This window comes from Synchiropus splendidus, chromosome 15, assembly GCF_027744825.2.
Source record: "Synchiropus splendidus isolate RoL2022-P1 chromosome 15, RoL_Sspl_1.0, whole genome shotgun sequence".
Classification (NCBI taxonomy): Eukaryota; Metazoa; Chordata; class Actinopteri; order Syngnathiformes; family Callionymidae; genus Synchiropus; species Synchiropus splendidus.
This window is the reverse complement of record NC_071348.1, coordinates 8,210,655-8,231,019: the sequence shown is the minus strand read 5'-3', so window position 1 is coordinate 8,231,019 and position 20,365 is coordinate 8,210,655. Positions and strand designations below refer to the sequence as shown.

Sequence of the window (20,365 nt, the reverse complement as noted above, 5' to 3'; positions counted from 1 at the left end):
GCAGCACACAGAGAAGTGAAAGTGTCTCATTGAAAAGGCGACGTTGGACTTATTCCTCTGCTCAGTTTAAACAGATGCACAGTGAGCAGTCTGCATTAGTTTATTGATAGCTCAGTTGGTGCTGATTCCACTGTAGTGTCCTCTTAAAAGTGTTGGGATAAAACTAACCTCGGGGCGTGTCAAGGTCATGCGGCGGATCAATGGCAACAAACCGAGCCCTAGTTCACCACAGCACACAATCATTGTCAGCAGCCGTCCGCGGCAAGGATGCCTCTCTCACAGGGAGGACAAACGAAGGTCCGACGTCTAGAAGATTAAACGTTAACTATGGCTGGTCCCACATGACTGGAGGAGAGTGAGTGAGTAAAATGGCTTCCTCTGTAAAGTTTCCCCGATGAATTTCAAGGTCAAAACTCGTCTGTTCGCAGCGGCTGAGACGTGACAGAAGATGGGGGATTGGAACTTGCTGGGAAGTATTCTGGAAGAGGTCCACATTCATTCCACCATCGTAGGGAAGATCTGGCTCACTATCCTCTTCATCTTCCGCATGCTGGTCCTCGGTGTGGCAGCTGAGGACGTGTGGGATGATGAGCAGAGCGAGTTTGTTTGCAACACGGAGCAGCCCGGCTGCAAAAATGTCTGCTACGATCAGGCCTTCCCCATCTCCCTCATCCGCTACTGGGTCCTCCAGATCATCTTTGTGTCCTCCCCATCTTTGGTCTACATGGGCCACGCTTTGTATCGCCTGAGGACACTGGAGAAGGAGCGCCACCGGAAGAAGGCCTTTTTAAAAGCGGAGCTCGAGGGCACCGACCCGATCCAGGACCATAAGCGAATAGAGCGTGAGCTCCGAAAACTGGACGAGCAGAAGAGAGTAAGGAAGGCGCCCCTCCGAGGATCGCTGCTGCGCACTTACGTTTTCCATATCTTGACTCGATCTGTGGTGGAGGTGGGGTTCATTATCGGCCAGTGTGCGCTGTATGGCATCGGCCTGTCTCCCCTGTACAAATGTGAGCGGACGCCGTGTCCGAACAGCGTGGACTGTTTCGTGTCGCGACCAACCGAAAAGAACATTTTCATGGTGTTCATGCTGGTCATTTCAGGGGTTTCGTTATTCCTCAACCTTCTGGAGATCTTTCACTTGGGGGTGAAGAGAATCAAGTTCATTTTGTATGGGTCCAAGTACGGGGACGAGGACAGCGTGTGCCGGTCGAAGAAGAACTCGGTGGTGCAGCAGGTTTGCATACTGACCAACTCCTCGCCACAGCGGCTGATGCAGCTGACTCAGATGAGCTGCAGCGCTTTGTCAGACACACACAGAGAGACTCACCTGGTGGATTCGGTGCCGCCAAATCAGGAGTGTACGGGCGTGCCGCAGCAGGCGCACCGGCCGAGCCACCCTCACATTCAGTCTCTGGGTGCCGGGGAGCGGCGCCACACCCAGAGGAAGCAGTCATGTAGCAGTGATGGCTCTAATGCACCTCATGGCCCTGGCCCGCTGCTGCATGCCGGGCCTCGCCCTACTCTCATGGCCAGCAATATGGAGATCCCCGCCGCCCTGAGAAATCACCTCAGGAAGCACAGCAGAGTAAGCGCCTGTCGGGACTTCAGCGACTCAAGTGACTCCCCAGAGAGTGGCCACTACCCCACAGCCAGGAAGTGCAGTTTCATGTCTCGAGGTCTCTCCGATGGGAAGGTCGCCTCTTCCTCTGACAGCGCTGATTCTCTGAGAGGAATGGATGTAGAGGCCCAGCACCTCGATGAGGATGAAAGTCCTGTATCAACTCCACCACCCGCCTCCAGTGGGAGAAGGATGTCCATGGTGAGTGGCTTTTTCTCAGCGTGTTTTGCTTCTGCAGCATCTGCAACCACCCGTAGTGCAGGCATTGAGCAACGCTGAAGGTCAGGAAGAACTTCCAGACTGAGCAGACTTCAGGCAAAAAGCGAGGTTGCCAGGACTTAGGCTAGCAGGGAAGGAAAGAGAGAGAAGGAAAGGATGCGTAACAGGCTTGGTTGCTCAAGGAGTTTTATCAGAGAGTTCAGCGTCAGTGAGCAGCAATATGGTTTCACTCTAAGCTCTGAGGATGTTCATATAGAAGTACAGAGAAGGAGTCGTACTGTGGATGAAGGTAAAGAAAAGAAAAACAGCTAACAGAGTCTGAAAAAGTAGGTGGGTTTGTAGGGTATTCATGGAGTCCAAGGTCAGGTCAGTGCTTATATTCTGCTCACTCCTTGCAGTTTCTGAGTCGGGCTTGAAACTCCCTGTCTTTTTCTTTTCAGAGCGTGATTCTCGAGCTCTCCTCTATCATGAAGAAGTAGTCGCAAATATATGCTGCACATGAAAGTCCTGAGTCTGGGACCTGAATGTTGATGGGCCTTCAAAGTTATCAAGACTTTGAGGCGTCTTTGTCTCGCAAGAGGAGAGGAGTGTTTGTGGCATCATTTGCTTCAACGGAACAGCCTTGAGCTCCTGGACAAGAACAAGACTGCAGATCCCCTGACCTGAAATGTTGCGATGGAGAAGTGGAATTTGAGCAAGTTCTGAACATAACTGCTCTGGAGTTCTTGTGGATCTGTGGAGGACCTGCACCTGCATTGCTGCTTTGAATATCTTAGGACATTTGAATGTTCCCGAGGGGGAACATGGAAGCTTGATACTTGAGGATGGTTCTGCTGACAAGACTGGCCTCAAAGTTATGACAACAGATGTTCTGGAGACATAAGTCCAGAAACACCTGATGGAATCGAACGTTGGAGTTAACACCTGGAGCAAATCATTCCCCAAACGCTTACAAGCTCAGAAAAATCCTAAAAAGTTTTGGCCACTTCGGTGCAAAAGCACTTCGTATTCTCCATGTCACAGCGGTTGTCTGGCTGAAATAGTTTTGCTAAAAGCTCATGACACTGCTTATGAAAAATGTGTTTGACCTCCAACCTTGAGCATAAAAGGGGGGTCTCCAAATTCATGTAATGTAATATATTGCACCATAATGATTGTCCAACTCTCACTTATGAAATTAATTCATTCAATGATTCTCAGTTAGTGGCTTATGGGAATTGTATTCGGATAAAAACACAAGTTGATACTGTGTTATGTTCAAGGTTTAAAACTGCAGATTCCATTTGTTAGTGTATATCTTCCGAAATAAAGTGCAATTTTTCAACACTGCGTGAAACGAAGGACGCAACAAGGTGATATGCATGTTTCTTTATTTCATAAAGAGAAATGGTGTCTAGACAAAAAGTCATTTATATAACACTAGCAACTGAAATGAATGAAAATGGGGTTTTGCACAATACAGTATTTACAAAGGTTATTAAGTCATTGAATTCATTAGGGTCGTGAAGCATTTGAAAATGATGAAGGTAAGAAGTTGTAGTACAGAAGAAGCAAATAACAGCTATTTCAAAAATGACAATATTAACACAAAACAGTCTCCTAGGAAAAAAAAAACCCAAAGAAAAAAAAAAATAAAACTGGAACTACAGGCTTAAGAGCTATTACATTAAAATGATGCACCAAAGAAACCTACCAATACAATAATCCATATCATCTGTGTAAAAAGCATGTAGAAAAAACACCTGATGCAGTTTTGCTGATACAGTCATTGACCAGTTATGAGAGGTATGAAGGATTTCACAGGTAGATACGTGTGACAAAGTCCGCACTGGTGGGATGGGGGACCGTGGCCCCTGCATACATACACTTCACTTGAATGTGAACTATGGCCTCTGCAAGTTCTAAGGCAAATATCGGAGGTGCACTTGAATCCTTGTAACACAGAGCCATCCCAAATATCTGTCTGTTACACGACACCAATGTGAGCGGAGCCGTGGCCACACCTGGATCTTCTGCTTGTAAACATTGGATTTTAAATATGTGACTTCTCGATCGCAGCTGTCGGACCAGGATGCACCACCGTTTTTCTTTCTTTTTCTTTTTTTTTGTGTTGAATTGAAGTCTTTGAGAAAGGCGTGTGTTTGTTCAGAGTTTCAGAACAAGCTTTGGAATTGAAAAGCCAGTGTTTGTTTCGGAGAAGCAGCAACGAAAACGATCCAAGCGAGAAAGACACAGAAACGATGTGAGTTTTGATTATCTAACATCTGGATGGAAACTTCAACTTCTTAAGATGGAAGTGTATTTGCCAGGGGTTCCAACAGGCCAATTTCAGTGAAGGCTGAAGTCAAACGCCATGAATAATCGCCACGAATGGCGGCGGATGAGGCTTCATGAAACAGTGTCCTCATTTTCAGAAGTAGGGGGCGCTCTTGGTTTGAAATTGATTTAATGTTCCATTGAAATGGATGTTCAAATCCAAATATTTTAGAGTAGATACCGCCATCTAGTGGGAGCTGAAAATGAGTGAACTGTTTCATGAAGCCTCGTCAGCCCATCACTCATGAGGCCCCGAGTACGTCACCACACAAAGACGACATTTCTAATTTCAAAATGGTGGTCATAAGGGTCCAAAAAATACTGAAGGCTTCATGAAACAATGTCCTCACTAGATGGCGCCCTCAGTTTAAAATGGTTTGCTATTAAGAGATGGTCTGATGAGGCTTCATGAAACCGTGCCAGGGCTCAGTTGGAATGACGTGAGGTTCCATTGTAATGGATGTTAAAATCCAAAGATGTCAGAGCAGACAGAGAGCACCACCTGAAATATTAGGTTTCATGAAGCCTCGGAAAACACCAACTGAACCTTTGAGCAAATGAAATACATGACACAGCTTGTAGTGTGAACGACAGACTCCAGGGAAGTGTGGAACTCCAATCCTGCCAATGTATTTTGCACTACTTAAAGTGGACTTCTATTGGATGAGACAAATGTTTGCCTTCATGATGTGAGGGGAAGTTCCAGGTTTGATTCCCCACACTTGATGGAAAGGACGCGGCTGTTGCTCTGTGAAGTGTGTGACTTTCACTGAAGGTGGAACAATTTGACGTGAACAGTTTGGGCCTGAAGACGTTGTCTTAGTGGTCCACCATGTGTGTTCTGTAAACAGGAAGCTGCGTGACAAGTTTGGCTTGACCTAATAGGGAATTTAGCTCTGAATCAGCAAGTATAGAAACACAATGAGGAAAACGCTTCCAACAGTTGAGACTTGTGCTAGGATCATTTTGTGTTTGTGTGCGTGTTTGGGGCGTGTCAGGCATTTGAGTCTCCGATAAGGCGACCCAACCCTTTCAATACCTACAATACATATCAAGAGTTATTCTGAGAAACAGAAACATGATCTACGTCTAGTCATTTACAATAAAAAATCTGGGCAAATTTTATCAAAACTCTTAAAGCTCCAATCCAAAATCGTGACCTGTCAACTCATTTTTGTGAGTTTGATATGGATCAGAAGTCGCTGATTGTGCAGAAAAATAGCGGACTCAGGAAGTGTATGTCCCGGATTTGAATTTTACACGTTTAAAGAACTGCGGAACTCAAACTACAACTTATCTCAAACATATCCAGTCCAATTTTCTCAGTTCGGAATGTTTCCTGAAGCGTAAACAATGGCTTCCACTTCTAGCATGACTTAGTGATGCGCTTATGAGGCTTCATGAAACAGTGTAGTCGTTTTCAGAGCTCAGTAGGGGGCGCTCATGGTTTAAAAATGACGTGGGGTTTCATTAAAATAGTTGTTAAAAAGCTTTAGAGCAGAGAAATGAGTAAACTGTTTCATGAAGCCTCATGAGTAGTGATGTGCTTATGAGGCTTCTCGAAACAGTGTACTCTTCTTCAGAGCCCAGCAGGAGTGGCTCTTGCTTTAAAAATGATGTGAGGTTTCAGTGAAACAGATTGAAACGGATTTTAGAGCAGGAAAATGAGTGTTTCATGAAGCACATTGCTAGCTATTACTACAACCCGACTTGGATCTTAAACTACAGGAGATATTTGGCTTAAGTCCTGATGTTTGGATTGGAGCTTCAATCGAAAACCTTCGGTGGAACCTCTTCTCTGGGGTCCGGAGGAGATGTTCTCCCCGCACTTTTCAAACATCACCGGACAATATTTTAAAGGCAGACCGCTCTGGAGAGAACTTACGAACAGAAGCGCGACAAACTAACTAGGCTCATAGCGAGAGGCAGCATGCATGCACATCACAGAAGAGGATGCTCAAACAAATGCACGAGAGGGCGAACATCTTACTTTTTTTTTAAGTCATCTGGACAACACATACACCGTCTTAAACGTCACTCTCCATTAGCTTATTTGATTAATTCCTAAAGAAAGAGGAGGGGGAGGAGCCGAGCGTCTCCTTCCTCCCGTGAAGAGACCTGTTTAGGTTTCAGATACGTCTTTAGTCCAATCACGACTCAAGTGCCACTTTAAGTGCTCCAGTGTCAAACAAGATGAAGACCCTTGTTGAAGTGCTAAAAAAGAGAGCCTGGGGCTGGAATCCAAAAGTGCCTTAACTGAATTGATTCTTTAAATAAATGAAAGTATCTGAAACCCAAAGAGAGTAGTACACAATTCCTTAAATACTGAGAAGAAATAAACACAAGGCTTTTTCACATTTAAAGAGGAGTCGAAAGGAGCTAGCCAAAAACGACAAAATTAATAATAAAAAAGAGCTTTTTTTTTTTATACATGCATGGGGTTCAAAGAGTGTATTTATGGTTGGTGAAGCTGGTTTCCTGAGTATCGAGCTCCCGCGCCGCAGGGGAGCGTTGGTTTAGGCAGGACAGAAAACAGCCAGCCGTACAGGTGCAGTAACCCCGGTGAAATCTACACCTCTACCTCGACAACACACTCGTCATGCTCCGAACTATTTACACGTCTGCCAAGTCACATTTACGACATTTAGCCTACCGTGGTATTGCTGATGAGGGGAGGGGGGAGGGGGCGATAGAGAGTCGCCATGCTCGTGTTTCCGTTCTATTCAGTGCTGCTGAAGGCAAAAGTAGGAATGTTTACAGCCTGTACAAAATTACAAACGCCGGACGCTCGAAGACATTTTTTTTTGCATATGAACATTAGACTGCATCGTTGTGTATTTTTTTTTTTTTTTTTTTTACATGAATTCTGTTCAACATTCAGAGGATTTTGTGTCTTTTTCCTGAGTTTGAGTTGATGTGACGAGAAGGGCCACTGTGATACAGAGAAGTCCAGGATGTCCAGAAAGAGATGGAGAGAGGTAGAGCAGATCGACAGACAGAGAGACAGAGACGGGTGCCGTGTAGGTCCGAGGTTTTCATTGGCGGAGGAGAGAGAGCGAGAGAGAGAGAGAGAGAGAGCCCGCCGGAGTGGTCGCTGCCTGGGCGAGTTTAGCACCGTGGGTCGGTGAGAAGTTCCCACTCTGTCGTGGTATGAGGAGAATACCTGGAGATCAGTATTGCTGCTGTTAAGACAACTTTAGTGTCAACGCAAAAGACGTCACAAAAAACACAAAGCTTGTTTTCGGTGAACACTGGCAGAGGCTGACCATCGCAACAACCCTGAGCGAGGGTTTGTCAAAGGAACTTAAATTAAAACATCTACTGAGCACAGTCCTTTCGTGGCTGTTCGTCCGTCGTACACTTGTCAGTCATTTCCTGGCAGAAGTCCACCGTCACCGCCTGGCTCTTCTCCAGAATGGTCTCGTGGTAGGCGCCGGGGTCTTTGCCGTCCATTTCTCTGTCGGCGCCGTTTCTGATTGCCGAGTCGTGCTCGCTCTCCGAGGGCCCTGGTGAGCCGTGGAAGCTGGGCTCTGGCGTGGCGGAGGCGGAGCGCGTGGTGAGGTCGATGCTGGTGGCGGCGGGTCTGGCGGGGGCGGGCTTGGGGTCGGCGGCCGGCCGCAGCACCGGGCAGTAGTGGTGTAACGACTGGACCTGCTCGGGGCTGAGCTGGACGTCCCGGCACACCTCCTGAGACAGACACGAGAAGTTCTCCCACAACTCGCCCATGCAGGCCTTCAGCTGGTTCCTCTCCGTCAGCAGCTTCTCCTTCTCACACACCTGCAAACACGCACACAGCTGGAAGTGAGTGCGACTCACAATTTAACAATTCTTTTTTTTTTTTTTTTTCCCGTCGCTCACCAGTTTTCGGATCTCGCACTCCAGGTTGAGGATGCAGTCCAGCTTCCTCTTGCGACAGCGCTGCGCCGCGATGCGGTTCTTGCTCCGCCGCCGGATGTCGTGGATGAACTCCAGCTGCTCGGACGTCAGTTTGTGCATTTTCACCAACATTTGGAAATCATTGCGTGGAAGATTTGTGATTTGATCTACAGGAAATGGCAACTTCACCTGAAGACGAAAACAATGAGACACAATAACTTCATTGAATTGGTCAGCTCCAAAATGGCAGTAAGATAGTTCTTGTTAATGGATGTGCTTGTGTGACACACTTACTACTGAAGAAATAACATGTGTCCATTGTGTGTATTGCCTACGCACTTTTCTACCTTTGCGTCCGATAAAACCCTTAATCCGTGCGTACTGCAGTTTGTGTATCAAACACACGTAATGAGTTATGGTTTGCTGTTGTAAGTTGAGCTGTTTTGTGCGTTTCACAGTGTGTTTTATTTAAACAATTGCATTTGTTTGTGTTCTCATTTCTGCGTGCTTTTGCGATATTATCGCACACGTATTTTACTCACGTTTTTCCCTGTCAACCGCCCAAAAAGGCGACTCTATTTCACTTTTTCTCATGTTTCATGTTAATAAAAGGACAAACAAAACAGACGCGACCCCTGAGCGGTGAGCTGACCTCTCACCTACTGAGAATTATTAAAGCCGTACAATATTGCAGTAGCTTCATCTGACCACAAGATGGAAGCAGCGTGCTTCCCCTGCTCACTCCACGCAGACCTTCCTCCACTGGATGGGAATGAGATGTTCCAAGAAAAGAGCTGCTTTTGATGCGTCTCCGGGGCGCGTGGAGCTGTGCCAGCGTGACAGATTGTGGGACTCCACTGTGAGAGTGGGTGACTGACTTGTCGCCGTCATCCAGATCCCTGTCAGGGGTCATCTCTGATTGTGTGTGAAGCGTTGACCTGCTGCAGCACAGGATGCTCAGCTAACACGGTGAAACAAAAAAAAAAAAAGTGGTTCTGGCGGCGGATCATAAACAGGATGCTCGGCTGCCATGTGACAAACTACTCACCCCCCACCCACCTCCCGCCCCTCGCCTCTCCACAGCGAGGTTCTCCCCCTCAGGTGGTAGTGAACCTTATGATAAGCACATTAGAGGCTCAACCACCCCAGCGGTATCTGCCTGCACCAGGGAGCCGTAGCTGCCGGCAGCAGCGGGAAACAACAAAGAGCCAGAGGACGAGTCGAACAAAGACTCCACGTGGAAGCAGACAAACTAACTCCCTCACCCGCAAATACAGACGTCACTCTCCTCCCCTTCGAGTCCTCTCATTAGAGCCCTACTTCTCGTCCCAGCTCGACATCTGCATGCAGACGCATGAATTAGTAATGACCCCAGCTTTCAAGGCCGCGACGGCAGCCTCATAGAGGGCGACCATCAGGCGGTGGGACATCTCCGTTTGTGGAGCAGCCTGACAGGAAGACTCTGAAACCAGGTTAGAGGAGGAAAATAAATCGGGAGAGAAGACACAATGACCTTGTAAAGCCAGCCCCCTCCCTCCATCTCCCCCTTCCATCCAACAGTCAGCGGTACACAGGGGAGGGCTAAATTTAGTTCCACCAGAAGAACCAGTTCTTGGTGACAGAGTAGGCTTTCGCCGTGGTCATAAATTCCCATCCAACGGATTCACCTCTCCTTCTTGATTCTCCTCAGGATCCTCCCTTCAGTCTCTGGGTCATTACTCTGTAAATGGGCTACAGAGTGAAAAGTAGGGCTCATCTGTTACCAAGACCAGAGCTGGGCCGCCGCCCCGACACTGCTCCGAATAATTGATGCTCTCTAAACACGGTGAAAGTGGAGCAGGTGCGGAATTTAAACTTCCGCTATTGACTCGATAAACGCCGGCTTCATTGCATGTTCTACTGAAATGGCATCTTGGAAGGGAACAGCTGGAATCACCTCTGAAGGCCTGGAGCCCGTGGTTCGGATCTGGCAAGGGGCAAACTCCTTTCCTTGATGTGCGGAGGTTGTTTTCTCAAAGCAGTTGAGCAAAGGACTGATCTCACTCAGCTTTATTCTGACTTTGATGCACTGCGTACAGCCAGTTTAAAAGAGTTAGAGCAGCTAGTGATGGCGCTCTCTGCTATAAAACCATTGGATCTGAACCATTTTAATGGAGTCTCCAACATTTTCAAACCAAGACCGCCACCTACTGTAGCTTTGAAAATGAGCACACTGTTTCATGAAGTCTTACGAGTCGTGATGGGTTTCATGAAACAGTTTACAAATTTTCTGAGCTCACTGGATGGTGCTATCTACGCTAGTATCTGGATTTCAACAACTATCAAAGGAACCTCACAACAAGAGCGCCACCCACTGAGCCCTGAAAATGTGGACACTGTTTCATGAAGTCTTACGAGTCGTGATGGGTTTCATGAAACAGGTTACAAATTTTCTGAGCTCACTGAATGGTGCTATCTACGCTAGTATCTGGATTTCAACAACTATCAAAGGAACCTCACAACAAGAGCGCCACCCACTGAGCCCTGAAAATGTGGACACTGTTTCATGAAGTCTTACGAGTCGTGATGGGTTTCATGAAACAGGTTACAAATTTTCTGAGCTCACTGAATGGTGCTATCTACGCTAGTATCTGGATTTGAACAACTATTTCAATGGAACCTCACAACAAGAGCGCCACCCACTGAGCCCTGAAAATGTGGACACTGTTTCATGAAGTCTTACGAGTCGTGATGGGTTTCATGAAACAGTTTACAAATTTTCTGAGCTCACTGGATGGTGCTATCTACGCTAGTATCTGGATTTCAACAACTATCAAAGGAACCTCACAACAAGAGCGCCACCCACTGAGCCCTGAAAATGTGGACACTGTTTCATGAAGTCTTACGAGTCGTGATGGGTTTCATGAAACAGGTTACAAATTTTCTGAGCTCACTGAATGGTGCTATCTACGCTAGTATCTGGATTTGAACAACTATTTCAATGGAACCTCACAACAAGAGCGCCACCCACTGAGCCCTGAAAATGTGGACACTGTTTCATGAAGTCTTACGAGTCGTGATGGGTTTCATGAAACAGGTTACAAATTTTCTGAGCTCACTGAATGGTGCTATCTACGCTAGTATCTGGATTTGAACAACTATTTCAATGGAACCTCACAACAAGAGCGCCACCCACTGAGCCCTGAAAATGAGGACACTGTTTCATGAAGTCTTACGAGTCGTGATGGGTTTCATGAAACAGGTTACAAATTTTCTGAGCTCACTGGATGGTGCTATCTACGCTAGTATCTGGATTTCAACAACTATCAAAGGAACCTCACAACAAGAGCGCCACCCACTGAGCCCTGAAAATGTGGACACTGTTTCATGAAGTCTTACGAGTCGTGATGGGTTTCATGAAACAGTTTACAATTTTTCTGAGCTCACTGGATGGTGCTATCTACGCTAGTATCTGGATTTGAACAACTATCAAAGGAACCTCACAACAACAGCGCCACCCACTGAGCCCTGAAAATGAGCACACTGTTTCATGAAGTCTTACGAGTCGTGATGGGTTTCATGAAACAGTTAACAATTTTTCTGAGCTCACTGGATGGTGCTATCTACGCTAGTATCTGGATTTGAACAACTATCAAAGGAACCTCACAACAACAGCGCCACCCACTGAGCCCTGAAAATGAGCACACTGTTTCATGAAGTCTTACGAGTCGTGATGGGTTTCATGAAACAGTTAACAATTTTTCTGAGCTCACTGGATGGTGCTATCTACGCTAGTATCTGGATTTGAACAACTATCAAAGGAACCTCACAACAACAGCGCCACCCGCTGAGCCCTGAAAATGAGCACACTGTTTCATGAAGCCTCATCAAACCAATTGCTTCCCATCTAAAATAACACCAAAAGACGGGTCATTTAATATAAAAACACAGCAAGCTCTCCAATTCTTTTTTATGAGATTTAAAAAAACGACTGCGGCACTGAGGCGACATCAATCTACACACTTAAAAAAGGAGACATAAACAAACAGATTCCTCCTTCATTGATTCTCCACATTTGAGGCTTGTGTCTGTGCCAGTGTGTTTGCTGGAGCTACAACTATCATCATTACACTTTCACGTGCGAAACAGGATAAAACCGTGACTCTTATCTTTCTTATTTTTATCTTATCATCAGGCCCGTCCTGTTTACTGGCGTCATCTGCTCTTAAAGTGTTTCTGAACATGGACCTCAAATCTTTATTTGTTATGTGCATGGCCATGGATGTTTGGATTTTTGTCACTGGTGCAGTCTTAAAGTTTGATCTAATTCACTGCAGTACACTAAAGTATACTAGTTTTACTTCAATAATTTCACTTGCAACTTCAACTATTTACTGGTTTATGAATGTTATAATTTTAGAGGGCAACAATGGACAGCTGGAAATGTCTTTTACGTCTATTTTTATTTATAAAAACTAAAAGGAGAAACACCAGAAAAATGTTTTCTAAAATGGGATATAGATCAGGTGGGGAGGAATGGAAAGACAAAGTTGCAATTTCTAGTTGCCCATGATCCGTTAGAGTGACAGTTGAATCAGAAGTTAAGAGATATTAATGTCAGTGCACTTCCCCCTGTCTCATGTTCGGCTCCACAATACGCTGATGCTTCAGCTTTTGCTTCCTCCTTCCTCCTACTCACTCTTCAGATCAATATTTGCTCCGCCGCTGCCAGACGATGCGCTGTGCTGGGCTGCTCTCGCCCACACTGTGACGGAGCCAGAGCGAGACGAAATGTCTCCAGATTCTGAATCGCTGTTGTGTGCGTCTTCGTCGGTCATATTGATCGAGAACACCTGTGGCGACTCTTCAAGTGGGCTTGAGGCCATTCATCAGCGGCGCCACGCTCTGGCCCAATTCAGGGTAACTAGGACACACTGGACTCTGTCTCAGTCCACCACAGCAAACCAAAACAGGACACCAGCGCCATCACCTTCAAATAACACAATAACTACACAAGCGTAAACAAGACCAAAACCCAATTCAAGCTGTGTAGATCTTTTTGTAAACAAGCTTCCAGCACAGCAGCAAACATCTGAGCATATCAATCATTTACCACCGGATTGTTTAATAGGATGAAGTCCCTGTCAACACAGCAGTGAGTGACTAAGCAAACACTCACTTGCTGAGCACAAAGACTGACGTTTTTAAGGAGTTGTTTCAAATGTCTGGCTGCATCATCAATCTAAAACCGCTGCCCAAAACTGTTCTGCTGATGAGGCTCCTTCGCCTGAAAACCGCTCCGATGACCTTGGTCGGCGGCGGTTAGCTTCGCTGTGCATACTTGGGTCGGACTGGTCTGCGATGGAACGACTTCCTCCATGATCCGGCTTCCGTCAGCCGCCGTGCTTTGCTGCCGCCGCTCTGTTTGTTTGTGCGGCTGAATTGCATTACTGAATAATTACAGCTCAGGAAGCGAATGGGGAGAAGTTCCTCACCACATGCCTGGTCACTCCGCTCTAGAAACAAAAATGCTGTGATTCAGCCGCAACACAGTACGTTTGACTTATAAAGCTCAACAGGGAGCAGCATTGTAGCCATTACAATTGAATCATAATGTGGCAATAAAGTACAAATCTGACTTAAAAGTAATGATAAAATAATAAACATTTTAAAAGTAGTACTCAGGCTAACATTTAGTCACAAAATTATTTTTTTTTTATAAAAGAAAAACACACAGAAACCACAACTATGTTGACCAGATGATTCCTGAAAATTAAAAAGTTTTTTTTTTTCCTTCAGTTAACAAATCTCAAATGTTAATAAAGTAGCTTTGGATTAAAATAAAAGTTTTAATGTTTGTAATTTCAAAGTTATTTCAAGTTAAAGTCAACAAAACCGGAGCATGATAGGTTCCCTCCTTTCACCATGAGTCAGACAGCATTTCCACAATGAAACTATGCTTATATTTGTCAAAAGAAAAGTATGTGTCCAGGGAACATGTATCCCACCAACCTTTATGGTACTTTAGGGGCACTGGAGGGGCATCTGTCATTTCAGTAACACTTCTGAAATACATTATTTTGGGTGAAAAATTATATTCCTTCAATGCGTAGATCATGTTTTTTTTTTTTTTTTTACTGATAGATAACAATAACAAGAAAAAGAAAATAAGAAAGAAAAAAATGATTGGTCTCAGAGGGCCCTCATAATACAAACAACTGCTCTCACAGACTTTTTGCTGTCATGAGGAGAGGTGTTTACGCAATTTCAGCAAGATGTGTCGTAACAACTATCTCGCTCACGTGCTGAACTGCAGAGCAGACGGATCCTACAGGGGTGTATAGCGCCGCTACAGCTGGCAGCAACCAAGATAACCCAGTGTGAGTCAGTGGCAATGTGACAGGATATTGTGCAAAGTAATGGAGCGCCGACAATGAACGGCACACATAAAATCATACCCACACAAGGAAAATGACAAAGGCAGCTGAAATGTCTCGTAGTCATTTTTGGGAAGGCCTACGAGATAATGGCTTGGAGCTGCAAATCAATCCGCCATCGCTTCCCGCCCGCTCTTCAAAGCCTCATAAATCTGACGGGGATGAGTGTTGTGCGGTGCGCGACGGTGGTAATAATTACACATTAGTGCTGAGCCTCTTTATCTCACAGCTCTGTTGGTGCAGCACAACGGAATTCTTTCCATGGAAAAGCACAATCCTCTCATGTCGCTCCAACCCTTGTAACACACCCCTCGCTCTGTGAATCCGATCGCCATGGCAACGTACCACTTTCTCCATCTCTCTCCGCGTGTGCACTTAGCGCAGCCCTCGGTGCCGATGACTTCTCACGCAAGCAAATGCACTATCGCAGGAGTCAACAGTCTCTCCGAACCAAAAGGTCAGAAGTTCACGCTCCACGCTGACACACAGCGTCGCCGTCTCTGGCAAGATTTACAAGATCGCTCCTGACATGTAAAAAGCCCAGAAATACCAGCGCGTGATGTATAATTTACATCCTAGACGCGGCTTCATTCCCGAGGTTTTCCCAGCGAACACAACATGGACCAAACAGAGCAGCAAACAAACATCATTCAATTGATTTGTTGTTCACTTTCCCTCAAGTGTGAACTCTTCTCATATCGCCGGGCGCAGTCTACGAGGCTGATCTCCACCCAATAAACAACAGTGACAAAGACGTCTGCGTCCTGGAGGATGTCTGCTCAGGTGGATTACGGGAGGAAGATTAGAGGATTGGCGATTCATTCTTGTCAGCACTGTCGAGGAGCACTACACTGCACTTCCCATCATGACACCCAATGAATCTCTTAAGCTGTGGGGTGTACTCCAGCAGTCATTTCGTTGTGTGACTCTACACCAGAGCAGACTGCTCTGGGAGGATATTTACATGAACATTATAATGATGACTTCATACTGAACAACACCAGAGGAGCACAATAGTATTTACAGCGTGCATGTGTCAGTGTGGAGCGCGGGATTTCTACATCCCAGTTTTATCAAAGTGTGTGGCATTCACAATTGATAAATGAACATCAAATTCACATTTAAAGTGAAAGTTGTGTCATGCTTTCCCATGCTGTGTCCTATATTTTTCAACTTTGAAATTCGTTCTTACGACAATATTGTATGTTGTCAAACAACGCTCTCCGAAAGTGGGAAGTCACAGGTGGGAATTACACATTCACAGCGTGTTCAACTTAGACAACAGAAACATTTAAATATATGTGCGTCAAATAACTCTATGTATTTAACCGATCTGGAGAAAGAAGCAAACAGAGTGGGATATACACAATATTACAGGAGTTCTGCAGTTGTTTACACTCCGTGCGGCCATCTTGGATTGTGAACTCGGGGCGGTGAGAATTCCCCCACCTTCCGACTACGAAATCCACCTCGGGGACACCATATATGGAAGGAGCTACAAACTCTCCAGTTCTGAGGACAACTGGAATGCCGCTCCTCATTGTACCTCTCGTACCAACACCTCCGTGCCGCACCAACATGCAACACAGAAGGCTAACTTCGGCGTCATGCAAATAGTCGCTACACGGTGCATCAGGAGTGAGAATGCCTGGCATGGACATGTGGTATTTACCTGCAGACGCAAGCTATGTGTACAACTCTATTGAGTACAGAGGAGATTGCGACTCAAGAATTAATGCGGCATTCACTGATTTGAAACAAAAAGGCGTTTCTATTTGACCACAGGCGATGCGTTCGCTTTACATCTCCAGCAGAGCATTGACCAGATTAATAATATCAAAGCTTCTCTGTGCCCCTCGGTGGAGCTGGGAATCTTGCTCCTGCTTCACTGAAATGAAGACGTAATGACTGCTAACGCAGAGCCAGAGAGCAGGACACGGTGGTATAATTAGCCACGCTGGAGTGGAGTGTTGCGCGTGGAGATGTGTTCTACACTCACCTCTGGGCCTCGTTCCTGTACGTTGCACGACTCGCTGTCTCCCTCGGAGAAGGAGCCCGACTCGTCGCTGGAGTTGGTGCCGTACGACTGCTCGCACTTGATCTTGGGTCGCACCTGGTTAAAAAGCGAATCCCCTCCCACGCTCTGCTCGTGCTGGTCCACATTGAGGCAGCGTGCCACATTTGAGCACGGCGAGGAGGAGAACTCAAACTGAGGCAGGCTGCAAGGAGAGCCTCCGCTGCCGTCCTCGGCATAGGAGTACGAGGAGCAGGAGCTTGAAGTCCTAGTGCGCGTCTCACATGGGGACGAGCGCGGGCACACTTTGATTGGCACTGGGCAGCTGGTGTTGGGCCGGGGCCGGCACAGGATTTGGGGCTCTGCTGAGGGTGTGCTGGGAGAAAAGGTCTGGGATGTAGGGAGGGACTGACTAGCTCCGGCCCAGGTGCCCTTTGGCATGTGCTCAGAGAGCTCCATCTCCAAAGAGTTGCCACCAGGGTAGGAATGCGCTGGGGTCCCCAGGCGGTTGCAAGCCCCTGAGGAAAAGATGACACTACGGCGGTCTAGCTCAACATCCTGTTTGCAGAGCCCGTCACAGGAGGCAGACTTGAGGGACAACCCTGCAGGGAAACCGTCCATATCCTTTTGGGTCAGACCCAGCTCTCCAGTGAAAGGCCTTAAGTCTTTTTTATGATCTCCCTGAGCGTTCCCTTTCTCCTGGGGGCAGAAGAGTCTGTTGACGAAAAGCTGCTGTGACGTGTTGGGCAAGGTGGAGTGGTCTGCCTCTTTCTTGAAGAAGGCTCGGAGGCAGGACGGGGACTTGGTTTTCTTGTTTCTCTCCACAGAGGCAGGACTGTCCATCTCCATTGCGATCACACAATCTTTATCTTTGATGTCTTGGTCGTCCCCCGAAAGACACAAAGAGATGGCCTCTTCTTCTGCCTGGGGTTCGACCTTGATCTGCGCCAAACACGGCACAGCCCCGCTAACACTGCTCTCCTTTAATGTGCTTGGAAAACCTGAGGTACTGGTGTGTGAAGATGCGTCATTGTGCTTGTTGCAAGCCAACTGGTATTTCCTGTACTTGGGGCACCGGGGCAAGTCTGAGGATCGGTGTCGATCGAAGTCCAGCCGACCATCCGCAAAGTTACTCGGTATCGCCATCGCAAGCCGATCTTCATCAGGCCGAAGAAATGAGGTGAGGGCGTCGGCGCACAGTCGCGTCCTGGGGGAAGTGGGCATCTCAACCTCAGACTGCATGCTCTCGTCGTCCGAGTGGTTCGCCTCCGCCGCCACCTTGTGGCACTGCAGCAGCCCGTCCTCTTCACTGCGCAGCTGGGCTTCCAGGAAGCGAAAGCACGAGTCCTCAAGGTTGTGCATGCGCAGAAATTCGGCACAGCGGATGACTTCCTGGATGTTTTCTCTGCTGAGTAACAGCTTAGCGGTGTAGGCAAACTGCAACAATGGCGCGAATCCCCTGGCAGTGACCTGCAAAAAGAAGGAAATTGCCAGCGTTACAATCAGCACAACTTTTGTCCGCAGCACTTGGAGTGTGTTGAAACAACCCGACAGCTCAAACAACCATAAAAAAAACACTGTAAAGAACCAGTTAATCTTTTTCATCCAGTCAGCACTAGCATTGGATTCTGCTGTAAAAAGCGGCAGACTTCAAGTGAGTCGCGGTGCTGCCCCTCTTCCTTTGTGACTTGGATACTGATATGACATTTAAACAGTGTATAAACACGGGATTGAAGTTTGAGTCATGAAAAGGTATGTAACTGTAAACACTGTGAGATGATCAACGCTTCTGCCAGTGAGGCACAATAAGCGCTGCACACAGGGCACGACCCTGACACCGCGCCACTCTGTGTCAGCAGCCTGTGTCCATGGGTCAATTGCCTGTAAAGCCTAATGGTTTGTAGGACTGCGGCTTATCCCCGGTGTAGGCATGTGGTGCGGGATGATGGAGGGAAGCCTTCCATCTAGACTTAATGCCAGATAATTAGGTAAACTCCTGAGCCTGCACAAGTCCACTCTGCTTTCAGACAGTTCAAACGGGACAAACTGTTTACTGGTATTCATCGGCTGACACCCTCTCCATCCCTCTTTCACTGATACTATGTCCACAACAGCGCACCAACAAGCGCTACAACAACAATAGCCTCTCTTTGAGACCTCCTCAGTCTGACTCAGAGGTGGAGGCTTGTCGATGTCATGGACTCAAAGCCGTATTTCCACTGAGCTCACTGTGGCTGATTGTTCTTTTGGGAAAATGAATAGCAGTCTGGAGATGCTGCTGCAGCGTTTCAAAGTTGATGAGAAAGTAAACAACAGTTGCTGGAACACAATGAAAACAATCACCGCTGTTCAATCTACCACACACAGAAAAGTGGGCCGGAACCAAAAAGCATAAATATGGTAGCATAAATATTTTTAAAAACTTGTGGCATTTGCTCCATGAAAATAAAAACCTGTTCCCTTTCTTTATAGTATAATGTTCAGCTTCAGAATCCGAATTTTAAAAATGCCATTTCAATAAAAAAAAAAAAAAAATTGAAAATCGAAAAACAGGTAGAATGCAATGCCATGCTATTCTGGCTCGGCTTTCACTCTCCTTAGTTACACCGATGGCAGCACTGTAACATAGCAACAATAGGGTGTTTTTTTAGCACAGGATACTGCCTGCCGCTTTCTATACATCTTGCTTCTACTGTTTTGATGGATATTTTTTGTCATGGGAAAATGGTATTCTGTAAATTCTTATGTTGTCTGCATTTCTTTTCATTAAATAGCACAGCAATGTACGTTTCTAGGTCAAATCTTCATCATAAATATGTGTAATCTATCTTTAAGTGTGAGAGCTGAAGCACTAACCCGTCGCTGAATCTGCATTGAAGCACCTTACTGTGGCGATCACAGCCGCACACGCGTCATTGTTTAAGAGGAAGCTGCTGACTCCATAGATATGAGGGGGGGAGGTGTGTAGTTGTGTGGTGCGAGCATGAGTCTGAGCATGACGGATTGGGGGAGGGAACAGGCCTGACTGGACTATGTGCTCGACTGATGAGTGCTGCATGACAAGGACCCACACACGCGCAGAGTAATAATGAATCCATTTAGTCGCCATCTCATGTTCCCCACCACCTGGATGTGATCCTGATAGACTCAGTTTAACCTTGAAATGCTTCACACACTCCTCCATTCATCTTCCGGGGTCTTAAAGTTTCCCCCCTTGTGTTGAATTTTGTGGTCAGTTAATAAAGATTCCACTTTGAATACTAAAAAAGAGTCAACGGCTTCCCATTTATTCTTTAAATGACCTTATAAATACATAAATATTACCCACCTATACTGCTGAAGTCCTGAGGAGAAGCTGGTCCGCACTGTCATGCAGCTACTGACAACATGTTCGTAAACGGCCAAAAACAATGCTGCTGCTGACTCACTGAATCAGACACCATTATAGGTTCCTGCTCTTCCATTAATGTTTTCCTGATTCATGAAACAGTTACCTCATTCTCACAGCCCACTAGATGGCGCTATTTGCTCTAATTTTAACAAACATTTCAATGAAACCTCACGACATTTTTAAAGCAATGGCACCCTTGATTTAGCCTTGAAAAAGAGGACACTGTTTCATGAAGCCTCGTGAGCATATCACTCGCGTCCAGTCAAGTGCAAGATACTTTTAGGGCCCAAAGCGTCGTGGTAACTTGGTGTCGATTATGGAGTGTGATATGAAAGTTAGCTGATCGGGATACGCTACCAAACAGCTGAGGTCAGCCCTGCAGTTTATCTAAAACACCGCTTGCTTCACTGGTTTAACCGACCATGTCTGGCGAACACAGTTTTTTTCAAACCTGTTGTCGGCGCTATAATAACCACTTGCCTGTTTATACTTGAGCAACCGGTTGGCCCCTA

General features: G+C 46.4%; 2 protein-coding genes across 5 annotated transcripts in view; one reads left to right on the top strand and one right to left on the bottom strand.

Annotated features, from left to right (window-relative positions):
- Positions 1-260: 260 nt before the first annotated feature.
- gja10b (gap junction protein alpha 10 b) lies at positions 261-3,382 on the top strand. 2 transcript variants are annotated; one of them, XM_053843770.1, is made up of 3 exons: positions 261-355; positions 429-1,822; positions 2,281-3,382. In XM_053843770.1, the coding sequence occupies exons 2-3, from the start codon at positions 449-451 to the stop codon at positions 2,317-2,319; spliced, it is 1,413 nt and encodes a 470-aa protein (XP_053699745.1). In that variant the 5' UTR covers positions 261-355; positions 429-448; the 3' UTR covers positions 2,320-3,382. The 2 variants fall into 2 exon arrangements, with proteins under 2 accessions (XP_053699745.1, XP_053699744.1); XM_053843769.1 differs by having other exon boundaries at positions 261-359.
- Positions 2,860-20,365, bottom strand: part of bach2b (BTB and CNC homology 1, basic leucine zipper transcription factor 2b) — a 51,289-nt gene continuing 33,783 nt past the window's right edge. For 2 of the 3 annotated variants that reach the window (XM_053843767.1, XM_053843766.1), the window contains 3 exons: positions 16,448-17,932; positions 8,015-8,221; positions 2,861-7,933 (listed from right to left, as the gene is read on the bottom strand). In XM_053843767.1, coding sequence (XP_053699742.1) covers positions 7,475-7,933; positions 8,015-8,221; positions 16,448-17,932 — 2,151 coding nt within the window. In that variant the 3' untranslated portion in view covers positions 2,861-7,474. Of the gene's footprint in view, positions 7,934-8,014; positions 8,222-16,447; positions 17,933-20,365 lie in introns of all 3 variants that reach the window. The other variant, XM_053843768.1, reaches the window with a different exon arrangement.